The 12,891-nt window shown below is 40.4% G+C and overlaps 1 protein-coding gene across 2 annotated transcripts; it reads left to right on the plus strand.

Moving 5' to 3' along the window:
- Window positions 1-5,154: 5,154 nt before the first annotated feature.
- Window positions 5,155-12,466, plus strand: LOC120736315 (Fc receptor-like protein 5). Of its 2 annotated transcripts, XM_040036343.1 has the most exons (6): window positions 5,155-5,239; window positions 8,136-8,171; window positions 11,124-11,387; window positions 11,467-11,712; window positions 11,788-11,964; window positions 12,057-12,466. In XM_040036343.1, exons 1-6 carry the CDS (start codon window positions 5,206-5,208, stop codon window positions 12,155-12,157), a joined length of 858 nt encoding a protein of 285 aa, XP_039892277.1. In that variant the 5' UTR covers window positions 5,155-5,205; the 3' UTR covers window positions 12,158-12,466. The 2 variants fall into 2 exon arrangements, with proteins under 2 accessions (XP_039892277.1, XP_039892276.1); XM_040036342.1 differs by lacking the exon at window positions 5,155-5,239 and having other exon boundaries at window positions 6,719-8,171.
- Window positions 12,467-12,891: the final 425 nt, after the last annotated feature.

The following is a 12,891-nucleotide window of genomic DNA, read 5'->3' on the forward strand; positions in this document are numbered from 1 at the left end:
GCATGTGTGACAAAAAAACTTACCGTCAGGAAGAAGGACTGACTAGCTGCATTTTTTAGTGGTTTCCTCCTCAGAGAAGTTGCAAAGCTTCTCAGAAGCAAAGATGGGTAGAAGTTCACTAAAGATTCTAGTAATCTGACAAAGCTCTGTGCACAAGGGACCAAAGATCACAGTTGGAGGCTTATGATCTTTAGGCCCTCAGGCAATGCTGTATTGAAAACTGGGATGATTCTGTTAAAGAAATCACTGCATGGGCTCAGGAACACTTTCAGAAAAAACTTCCACAGATGTAGGTTAAAGCTCTCTCATACAAAGGAGAAGCCATATATACCTTTGGAGTCACAGGCTGAATATCTGAAAAAGCACCATGTCTACAGAATAGCCTGTAGACATGTAGAAAATGTCCCTTTCTGGGAAGGCCTTATATTTTTCAATTGCACGATCCTAAACCATATAATGCATCTATTACAACAGCATAGGTTAAAAGTTCAAGTGTCAAACTGACCTACCTCAAACTGACCTTTGACTTTTACCAGCCAAAAACATAATTAAATGAAAAATCGGACAAAGACATGGAGATATATTGAGAGGCTAGAATCCTCTATCAGACATGAGCTAGTTGGGTATAACAAGCTTTCCAAGTTCCAACTGGGACCACAAGAGGATGACAAACTATATAAAACAAAAGAATATTAAACACACTCAAAGTATACCAGCACACTGCCATCAGAGTGCATTTGGTATCTAACATATCTCTTTTTAGGATAGGGTAGACTATCTTCAATTAAAACTCAAATTGGATTCACTAATTTTCTTGTCTTAATTGTCTTAAAGGGTTAAACAGTATGTCTGTGAAGGTTCTCAGTCATCCAGGTCATCGTAGTCTAAGGAGCTTGGAAAGAAAAGGATTTGGACTTCTTTAAGTTGCTTGAAAACGTTTCACCTCTCATCCGAGTCCCAGATTTAAGCTCTGTGGAAGTAACCCTCCGAGAGGGACAATGGACCCCCTAATGATCCTCTACCTAATCACATGAGCTAAGGTGTGAGAATAGGTGTAGGTCACAATCAGCCAAAATTTCGGGTGAGCTCATTGTGAAGCCTAGCCCCACCAAACCAAACAGCCACTTCGTAAACGCATGGCACAACATAGAAGGGCCACCTCAATGGGACAAAACTTGGCGGTTCATCCAAATCTAAAGGACAAAGGTCACTCTTTCGAGGATGCCAATGTTCACATTTTGGACAGAGAAGATAGATGGTTTGAAAGAGGAGTGAAAGAAGCAATTATAATGTCCACTGTGAATGACAATCTTTAAAGTTGGTGGTGGTTTATGACACTAACTGTCTGCCATCTATAATCCAGTTTTCTGATCCGTTCCCAGACACCTTAACGCCCACTCACATCCTGGGTCATCTGACCTCAGGAAATCACATAATAGGGCGGGGCTAGGTTTCACAATGAGCTCATCCGAAACCTTGGCTCGGTCCGAGTGTCAGGTGAACTGAACTTCAGGTAAGAAGTTATGATCTGCAGTCTACCTGGGTCAGATATAAACCAAGTTTAGGTGGAGTTTATTTTCATTATGCTGACTTTTTCTTACTGCGTACTAGCTAGCATGATGGAGTGTCTATACAGCTGGGTGGGTGCTATGATGTTACTGATGTTGAACTTTATTTTATTCATAAGGTTAGTTATTAGAGTTGCCAAACGTCCCCTAAAAAACGGAATGGTCTCGTATTCAGAGAAAATATTACGCGTTTCGTATTGAGGTGAAAAGGAGCACAGTTTGTCCCGGACTTTAGCTACAATGAAAAAGACACAAAGCTGGAGTTATTCTGTGTCTTTGCTGCACAGCTGCCTCTTCTTCTCTCATTCTCCCCCCTCCCTCTCCTGGTTCTACTTCAATCATGAAACTGATCAATGATCAGCTGATCGGCTTTTCTCTCTTGTTTGTTTATCGCCCACTTTGCGCCAGAAAGAAGAAACCACCGGAGGTCAGTTAAACAACAGCAGCACGTTTAAGCTTGATCAGCTGTTGTTAGAATTTATTTAATATTAATTTCTAGTATCAGCTGATGTTTGCTGGAGCCACAGCTGTAAAGCTGCTGGTCATGATATCGGTTTGGTTATGTGGTGAGAGGGAAACATGAAGATGAAACCAGGAGATGTCCTTACTGAATCATCAGAGCTGAACAGGTGATGGAGAAACAGGTTTACCTTTTAGGTGACATGAATGAGTTAAAGGGAAGTTATGAACTGTTTCTGAGAGACAAATAACACCACGATCGTTTTTTTTTTTTACGTAGCTGACAGCTGGTAACTGTGCAGGGGCGGGTCTAGCAAAGTGTTGCCAGGGGGCCAGGTAGGGCATTAACAGGGAAAGGGGGGCACAAAGAAATACTTTTCTTTCTTATTCTCATTTAAAATGTCTAGCTTTAAAAAAATAATTATCTGAATCTTACAGTAAACGATTGATAGATTGATACATATATACCATCCAAACAGTGTACATCACTGTCACAACAGCATTTGTTTGCATTCAAAGGCTTAATAATTTTTCCTATAATGGTGGGCCGGTCTCTAGTCAAAATGACCGGGCGGAGTTTTTTTGTCCCAGTCCAGCCCTGTAAGCAGCTCATCTGCAGTCTGGTGTTACCTACATCTTCCTATTCAGAAGGCAGAATTTCTCAGTTCTGAGTACAATCGAAAGCACCACGACTGCAGTTTTTGTGTTGGATGTAAAAAGCGCACATGACACTGTGACATAGGTTAGAATCATGGCGGAGGTCAACGACGGTCCAGGCGTGGGATTTCTCTCGTGGAAATATGCACATTATTTTTTCCTTCCTATTGGTAGGTGGCACAGTGCACTTGTGGCAAGTAAGCAAGCTAGAAGACTGGCAATCTGGCTGGATATCCAGCTACAGAAGCAACACATTAACAAGAGAATTCTGAGTAAAACCAAAGTTACTTTCCCTAGTAACTAGTTACTTTGAAAGTAACGAGTAACTTGAAGTAACCGAGTTACTTTTAAAGTAACTAGTAATGTAACTAAGTTACTAATTTAAAGTAACTTACTGGTTATAGTTAACCCTTTAAAGCCGATCGGAGCGGGCACGCTCCATTTTGCGTAACTATTTTTAAATCCCGGTAGCACTGCAACCACGTAAGCTAGCGCAATATTTTTTTTTGCATATGAAACCAGAGGAGTTGTACTTACATCTTATGCCATCAGCTTGTCCTCGGTCACGGTTTCCTTCCACATATAGCTTTGCAAAAACTGCATAAAAAGCACTCGCAGCAACAAAAACATAATATTCCAGAAACACGCTTTGCCGATCCGATCAGCTGTTCATAACACTTCCTACATCCATCAGCGCGAACTATTGCATATCCGCCATGACCTGCCCGAAACCAGAAGTGATGCTATTTTGCGGAAATGTAGTTTTTTTTACCATCAGGGCCTTATGAGCCTATACTTGTGTTTTTAAAAGTTATGTTTGGCTTTATGACTTTCTGTGTCGTTTCCGGGATGCTTAGGACTCATATTGCACTGCTGGAAATAGTTTATTTTGATGCATATGCTGTTTTTTTTGCAAATTTGCATTATAATATTTATTTTTGTTTTTCCAGCAGTATATAAAAATTGGTGTATTTCAAAAATAAAACTATGAAGACACTTAAAATGGGCGATTGTGGCTCAAGAGTTGGCAGTTCGTCTTGAAATCGGAAGGTTGCTGGTTCGAGCCCCAACAGTCTCGGTTGTTGTATCCTTGGGCAAGGCACTTCACCCGTTGCCTACTGGTGGTGGTCAGAGGGCCCGGTGGCGCCAGTGTCCGGCAGCCTCGCCTCTGTCAGTGCGGCTCAGGGCAGCTGTGGCTACAGTGTAGCTGCCATCACCAGTGTGTGAATGTGTGTGTGAATGGGTGGATGACTGAACGTGTAAAGCGCTTTGGGGTCCTTAAGGACTAGTAGGGGGTTTAACAAATACAGGCCATTTTACCATTTTTTTACCATTTAAAATAAATTTCCTGTGGTGGGAAACTAGTTTGTGCAATTTTTTTGTATTTACAGTTTTGAGGGATAAGCCTCTTAAATTTCTCTAACTAGAAATATATCTTTAAAAAACAAAAACGATTTTTAATTTTTTTGTAGTTTATTGCATTTTTTGCAATTTATGTAATTACTATGCACTTAATGCATACATATTATTAAAATTTGGGCTATAATGGTTGTATCAACTTGAAAATGCTCCCAAAAATGGCACTACAGCATGTAAAAATATAATATAAGCTCTGGCGGACTTGGTTCTATGCTAGGTCTTAAAGGGTTAATGGCTAAACTTAATCAAACAGCATTTTAATTAACAAATCATTTTAGAAATTATACAAAAAATTACTAAAAAATGTTATGAGTCAACCTTGAGGTTCTAGCATGACAGTTTAGATGATCTGCTTCATTACAGAATATGCAGAATTTGCTTTTTAAATGTTGCAAATATTACGTTCTGGCATATATATGAAGGGCATATTAGTCCAGACTGATGAGAACTCACAAATGAAGAAAAAAAACTGTAAAACCATGTCTAGAAACACAGCCATGAGGGAAACCAGCTGGTTCTTCATGCACCATTACTTGTCTCTTGGCTGGGTTAAGAAAGCATTGATGAACCTACAGAAGTTCTGGAGAAAGTCCCCTGAATAAGCTGCAGAAAGCAGATGGGTGATAGATGGGTGGACTTTCAATAGTTAAGCATTATAGCATGTAGTTAAAAAAAAGTTTGTGGTTAAGGTAGAGCAGAGGTCTGTGTGAAATGCAGAAACAAAAGGCCTTGTGTACAGCTGAAACACTGATAGCTACCGCAAGACAAAACGTGTTTCTACCAATGTGCAACAGGAACTATCTAATCTGAATTTTAGTGCAGATATGTGTCATTTTAGCATTAAAGATAAACATATACTGGTTATACAAATATTCTCCTTTGATTTTGATTTCAACTTCTAAATATGTTCATCTCTGTGACATATTCCAGTCTCTTGTTTTAATAATATATCATCTCTATAGAAACAAACAGAAAAGAAAAAAGAAAAAAAAAAGGTGTTGAATTTTCTCTGAAAAGGAAACCACAGTGCTGACAGCGATGCTCGGTCAGGACGGAGGAGGGTTGTGTTATCTGATGTGAACTGATCAAAGACATAAACAGCATGATGAACAGAGCTTCTCTACTCCGACTGCTCTGTAAGTTCACTTTTTGATTTTATTTTTGGGTTAAGATTAGAAAATACATTTTCCGTTTATACTGGACCCAAATCCTAATAAATATGCCACTGAACCATGCTTTGATCGGATTTATGAATATATTTAGTGACTCAGCACTGGTTAACAGAAAAAATCTAACTGACCATGTTGCAGCAGTAAAAGAAATAAGATACCAAAACCAATTAAATTGTATTCATATATTGCCAAATTACAACAGTTACCTAAAAGTGCTTTATATAGCAACATAAAGACCCTCCAGAGAAAAGAGAAAACCTGAACAATCAGATAACCCCTATAACCAAGTTGACAGTGGGAAGGAAAAACTTTCTTTTAACAGAAAGAACCCTCTGGCAGAACCAGACTCGGGGAGCAGTGGCGATCTGCTGGAACCAGGCTGAGGCCAGGCAGGAATCTCTAGACTTTGATGTTAGCAGGCAACATTTTGACCTGTAGTGAGATCAGGGAGCAGTTGGAAGAGAGCCTGCAGAGGTGGCCGTATGCTCTGGAGAGAGGAGGAATGAAAGAAAGTAGATGTAGGAAAGAATACTTGTGTGGGTGAGAGGGAGGATGGTGAAAAAGTGAAGATGTAGAAGAGTTTTAATGCTTAGGGCCAACCACTCAAATCAATGGACAGTGCACAAGAGTGGTGAAAAAGAGAGTACAGGCAGAGTGGTATAGGTGGAAATGAGTATCAGGGGTGACAGAAGGATAGCAGCAAGAGTGAAAGGGAACGTTTACAAGATGATCGTGAGACCTGCTATAATGTATGGTTTGGAGATGTTGACACTGACAAAAAGAAAGGAGACTGAGCTGAAGATGATAAGGGTTTCATAGGGAATGACCGAGATGAACAAGAAAAGAAATGAATGCATCAGAGGGAACGCTTAGGTTGATCAATTTACAGACAAAGTGAAAGAGGCAAGGCTGAGATGGTCTGGTCTAGCCTTCAGATTTGCATCACCGCTGTGTCGGTGGAATTTAATAAACTCGGCCATCTGCTCCTTGCTATCTAAAATATAACAGGACACTGGCGTAAATTGTCGACCGTCTCACACTTCTGTTTAATCAGTTTTCTGTTTAACGTTTATTCAGCTGTGTGAAAACCCCGGAGGAACCCACCCGATGGATTAATAAAGTTTTTTTTAATCTAATAATCTAATAACTTTGATCTCAGCCAAACCGATTTACTCCGGAACAAAAGCGAAAGAAAGACAAGAAGAAGAAAAGAAAAAAAAAAGAAAAGAGCGAAAGACCGGGGGTCGAAACGATGAAGCCGGGAGTCCGCTGCTCTCGCCGGCTGGAGTGACCATTGAACCCCCCCCCCCCCCCCCCCAGACGTCTCCGAAAACATCGGCACACTTTTGCAAATATGCAATGTCTTGATAAACTGAGCAGATATTTGTAATTTACACAGCTACTTTCTCGCCTTAAAATATGTTAAAAGTTTATTTTGTGACCCAGAAAGATTAATAAGAGTAATTTTAAAACTTAGTAGCGGCCGCCATTGTTGGAAACCGGAGTTTGGCTGGGCCGCGCTATGAATTCTGGGATATGGTGGGCCATGAAGGACACACCTGACCCATTCTTCAAATTCGGGGAAAAGGAGGACGCATTTGTCGGCCGCATTTGAAGGATTCGACGAATTGGGACAGCCTTCGTCGCCCAGCTGTGACGTAATCGGCCTTCAAATGCGGCCTCCGGAGGATGCAGCCGACGTTTTGGGACACAGCCATAGTGTATAAAAGGCCCAAAATTCCTAGGATAATTCTGGGTTCTTATACAGGTGTGTGTAAGTTCATGTAAGTTTATATACTGTTCATTTTGCATTTAACCTTCTGTTGGTTCGAGCCAGCCCACCGTCTGGTGACGTCATCCAGTTAGTAAGGGTGGCAGTTTTAGTATTGGATGAGCGCTGTTACTCTGGTGGAGCGCACCGATTCCTGATGTGTGCCTGAATGATAAGTGAATATCAACCTGTGTTGCATTTTCCTTTGTTTGTGTTGACACTGTGATATATTTACAATTTTGGAAGTTAATGCAGTTCATAGTTTTATGGCGGAATATAATGGGGGAGCCTTTATTTTGTGCAACCACCGGAAGTAATTCCTTTGTACTGAGGGTAATTAACCTCACACAGAATGCTGTTTAGTTGCATAGTGTGAGCAGTAGAAGTGTACTACATTGGTCTGATCCTTGTATATAGTTATGTTAGCTATTTTGTATTATGCATATATCTGAGTATGTCATTTATCTCTACACTGTAATTATCATTTATTGGTATTGTGTACTTCTTTTGTAGAAAACCACACAAACACACCTGTGATTACAGCCACAGGAATTGAGCTGTGAGAGAATAAAGATCCTCAAACCAAACCTCAAGCTCCTTCTTCTGTACTCTGGGATAATTTGGCCTTAAGTGGTGTTCTGGCCGACACACCAGGGTGAATCAGTGCCAACCGTGCCTATTCCTGATATCCCCACTATACTAGGGATAGGGAGAGATTGAGGAAGCTGACCTGCTATGATGATCCCCAAAAAATGAGTAGCTCAAAGATCAAGGAGATTAACAGAGTTAATGTGTTTTTACAAAACCAGGGAACACTACTGATGATAATATATTGCACCCTTGAATCAATAAATTGAATAAATAAACTGTTCTTTTTTTGTCAAGTGGCTCTCTCAGTTTAGAAAGTCTGTGAAAGAAAACTGTGTGTACGTTTAAAAAAAAGACTTTGTCTGTACTTTTTCCATTGCATACATGCTTGCATACAATGCTTTGTACATACACGATTGCGGTTTGCATGGTTTTACTTCCTCTGAATGTTGCACACACTGCTGCAAAACCTCAAGCTAACCCAGCTGTCTTCCTTTGTAGCCGTCATCTCCCTACTGTGCTGCACAACAAAGCAAGGTCAGTAACCTTCTTCTGTCACACTCTAAAGTTTTCATTTTCATAATTCTTTATTTTATACAGGACCTTGGTCCATTCTCTAAATTCATCCTCTGTCCTAAACTAGTTGTTTTTTAGCTCCTCCCCTTTAAACCAACTCACTTTAAAATAAGCTGTCCTTATCAAACACAAGCTTGAAAGACAGGCAGGTGCTGCTTCTGTGCCTTACCTAACAAATGTGTGGGTCCACACACGCTACGCTCCTCTTCTATTCACAGGCCACACTCCTTCTGGCACTCATGCTCCTTCTCACTTCACGCCACTTAGCTAAACTCAGGAATCCAGAAAACAGGGAGGGTCCAGGGAATCTATGTATAGAGAATATCAGTTAGAAAAAACGCTAGAGAATTCACAGGAGAGTAAGACGAGGAATTTGCTGGGGTTACACAAACTCAATTTGCATAACAATTGACTCTCTGTACACACAATGCTGTTGAAAAAGAGCAGCGGGAATTATCAGGGACTCACACCATCCAGTTCACCCTCTGCTCAGACACAAAAACTGTACATACAATCTGACACACATCAGAGCCATCATCAAACACAGAACAAGGTTTTTCAACAGCTTCTTCCCCTTCACTGTCAGACTCATGGCAAAACAAAAAATATTGAACACCGAATGCATAACGGGATAAAATCACTGACTAATGTGCAATATATTCACTGAAACACACTTGTAAAAATGTGATATGTTATGTGTGCAATACTAGGAAGTGGCGGGAGCCCAATAATGAGCTCAGCCCAAGCAGTCAGGAGACAGTGGAGAGAAAGCGAGAGAGAGGAAACAACAAACATGTGGCCAAGAGTGAGCCAGCCAGAGCGACACAGAGACCATGACAGAAATGAATCACTCACTCTTTCATCAGTCATCTTTGCCAATCAACATATCCCTGAACTGCTCAAGTTTAATAATACTGAGCACACCTTGGATGATCTCTCCCTCTGTGTGGTTCACATGAAGCCACTCATCAATTTGGTTGCGTACAATAGTACATGGTAACTTATGTCATTTTTAATGTTCTCAAACTGACCCCCATGTACTTTAACCTCTCTGCTTAGCATAAATGTCTCTTAGGGAAACTGTATGATCAGGCTTACAGTGTCCCATGTCTGCTGTAAAGTTGCTAACTGGTTTCACTCCCAGCTCTAGGCTAAGGTGTCTGTGTAGTTGCAAGGGTAGTCCTCCATAGTTAGCTGTCTGCTGCTCCAACATACCTGTACAGTGATGTCTGCCTCGGGTTTGTTAAATAAAGGATCAGGATCAGCTGCCTGTGCAGCTTGCTGATCTCCAAAACTATGTTACAGGCCTTTAGCTGTGTTATACAGGAAAAGTAGGTACAGGAGACAAGAGGGGTATTCCTTTTACAGGCTCTTCCTTAGCTGTTCATTAAGCAGAATTTTAGACCAATCTTTTGTTCATTTACATGTTCCTCCATCTTTTCTCCATACGTTCTCTTGTAACACAAACCATGACATTAAATCAAGTTTACATTTTTGAGGTATAAATACACAAAATAATAAATACACCTTATCTGTATTTTTATGCACTATAACTAAATTCTGCTGTCCAGTTTCATAGCATTAACACTGTGATTAATCTACTTATTGTTATCTTAGTAAACTCTCTTTATATCCTAACATGTGCAAAAATACTTCACATCAGAAAACCATAAACAAGTCTTATTCTCCCATCTCCCCAAATCAGTATTTACTATACAGTCCATAAACATTATGGGTGAGAAATGGACCAGGGTGAAGTTATATTATCAATCATAGAACCTTGTCCAGGAGCTACATTTTTGAATAAATAATACATATACAGTGTGGCCCATCATTTTGTTAGATAATAGCAACTCTCATTTCAACCAGCAGAGGATCTGTGAAAATATACGTCTTTCAAAATTCAACTTTCATTGAACTAACATGAACAAGGTTTTATGCCTTTAAATATGCAATTTGACAACTCAGAGTACCAACAGAAAAAGTAGAGACAGGAGACATTTGTTGCCTTCAGTCTAGAGTAACTTCCTCATTAAACAGATGGGGGCCTTGGAGCAAGCTACTGCATTCAGTTGCGTCCCTTTTGTGGCAAAGCCATGCAATTACATCTGTATAACCCTAACTAAGAATCAGTGCAATAATTCAGTAAATAAGTCATTTTATAACAATAAATTCTCAAAAGAAATTACAATTGTGACCACATTTGTAGGTGTCACACTGTGAGGTGCTCATTTAGTGCAATTAGCTTCTTTAGCCAGTAGGCATTAGTCAAGTCAGGTCCTTGGGGCTGTCCAGCCTTCATGCTTTAGACTCTTTCTTCAATGTCTGCCACTGTGATGGATACTGGACCCTGTTCGGGGAGTTGCTGTGGTCTTCTCTGAGCCACCCCTTTCTTTATCACAGCTTTCTGTACTTCTGATAGTTGGCTAACTTCCCTCCATGCTGCCTTGACCTTAGGCTGTGGTCTCAATCTCTATGGAGGGTACAGCTCCTTGTGGCTGTTGTTCATCTTGTAGTCAAGCATCTCAAAGATCGCTGTTGCTGTGGTATAGATGAGTTAGTTGTTTTCATTGATGCCAAAGCCACAGTAGAAATTTATACTGCTGCATTGGTAAAAGTAAGCAGGTGTAAACTTACCAAGTAGTTACTATAGATAGATTGCAAACATGGAGTCTGTTAAACAGCACAAATTGATCTTTCAAAGCATTCACAAATTGATGCATTAAATGGGAGTGTAAAATATTAGAAATCCAATCCTTCTTATTGATTTGCATAATCCACTCTCCCTAACTGAGTTCAAAACACTCAGGTCAGCAGGAGTCACAAAGTTTCATAACTTCAGTTGATCTGAAAGGTGTCTGATTGCTGCAAAAAGGAAATAATGCACTGTATATTTCTTATTGTTCTTCTCAGCTCATCTGACTGTGAGTCCCAGCAGCTCTCAGCTGTTTAAAGACGATTTTGTGTCTCTGATCTGTGAGGAGGACGACAGCTCTGCTGGATGGACTCTGAGGAGAAACACAAGCAAACAACAGAGGACTCAGTGTGGAGATGGGTGGGGGAAACCAGCTGGTTTTTCCTGTAACATCAGCTATATTGACCCACTGGAAAGTGGAGTTTACTGGTGTGAGTCCAGAGAGGGTCCCATCAGTAACATGGTTAACCTGACAGTCACTGGTAAGCTGAGTGTGTGGAGTTAGTGTTGATGAAGCTGTGTGTAAATGGATGAAATGCTGTAGTTTGTCTCTGTGTTGAGGTGGATCAGTGATCCTGCAGAGTCCTGTCCTCCCTGTGATGGAGGGAGATGACGTCACTCTGCTCTGTGAAACAAAGACCACTCCCTCCAACCTCCCAGCTGCTTTCTATAAAGATGGCTCCCTCATCAGGAAGCAGCCTACAGGTCACATGACCATCCAGCATCTTTCCAGGTCTGATGAAGGCCTCTACAAGTGTAACATCAGCGGTCATGGAGAGTCTCCATCCAGCTGGATCACTGTCACAGGTGAGGAGCTTCACTCTGATTTCACCTCTGATTTCATCCACATATTAATCTCATCAGGTGCAATTCTCTCCACAGAAAAACCTACAACCACACCTTCACCAACCACCTCAGCTCCTCCCTCTTCCTCAGTACTGTCCCCTGACTCCTCCTCCCTCCAGTTTGTATTCCGAGTGGTCCTCCACCTGGTGGTGTTCTGTCCATACTTCATCTCTACTGTCCTCATGGTGTCTTTGTATCGATGCAGAGCCAAAGGTAACACTCTGATCGGTCAATATGCTGGTTATTGATCAGACTGATCATTTCTTCCTGTGTAAGCAGCTGATTTAACTTTCTAACATTTACAGGAAACTACATGCATGCCTCTATGGTAAAGACCCCACTCGACGAGGCTGAGCAGGGATTGAATAATGACAATGAAGATGTCACTATAGAGCATCACTTCTGAAGCAGAGCTCATGTTCAGCTTGATATTGATGAAAACGTATTCCTGCTAAGGATTTATATCATGTGCTGCCTATGTATCACTGTAGCTCTGTACAATAGGTAATGTACAAGGCAGTTAGCTTTTTTCTAAACCAAACCTGCAGATTGGAAAAGATAACAATTTGAGCAATTCTGAGCAACTATCGTACCCTTTGACTGCAGATTTATTTATTTCTCATTTTAGGAAGACATTCTTTGTTTGCTGTCTCAGTGTCTCACTCATGTCTGAATAATGAGCTTCAGATTAAAAGATTTTAAAGGGAGACTGTTAGCAGGGCCACATAAAGACTCCTTTTTTAAACTTGAATGCTGTGCCATGCACATGAAAGACAACATGTACTATATAAAACTATTTCATTTAAGAACCACTTAAAGAAAATGTTCTTTATTGGTGGTTACAGGTTGGTAGAGAGAATTTGTAGAAAAGTGTTAAAGCTACAAAGTATTGAAAGATGTAATAACACACTGTTTGACTCTAAACCTGAGGTTTAGTGATAATTGAAAACAATGTACAATGACACCAGAATTTACCATTCATTTAAATTTGAGTCTTGTTTATATTTTACTGCTACTCTTACACGTTTAAATGGATGCTGCAAATCCTGTAAAAATAATGTTGTTCCTTCATCAAAGAAGAATAACATCTGTAATCAAGACAACTGGTTTAATAATGAGAGAACTTAAGAACTTGGAAGA

Source organism: Simochromis diagramma, unplaced genomic scaffold (genome assembly GCF_900408965.1).
Source record: "Simochromis diagramma unplaced genomic scaffold, fSimDia1.1 OVJJ01000703.1, whole genome shotgun sequence".
NCBI lineage: Eukaryota > Metazoa > Chordata > Actinopteri > Cichliformes > Cichlidae > Simochromis > Simochromis diagramma.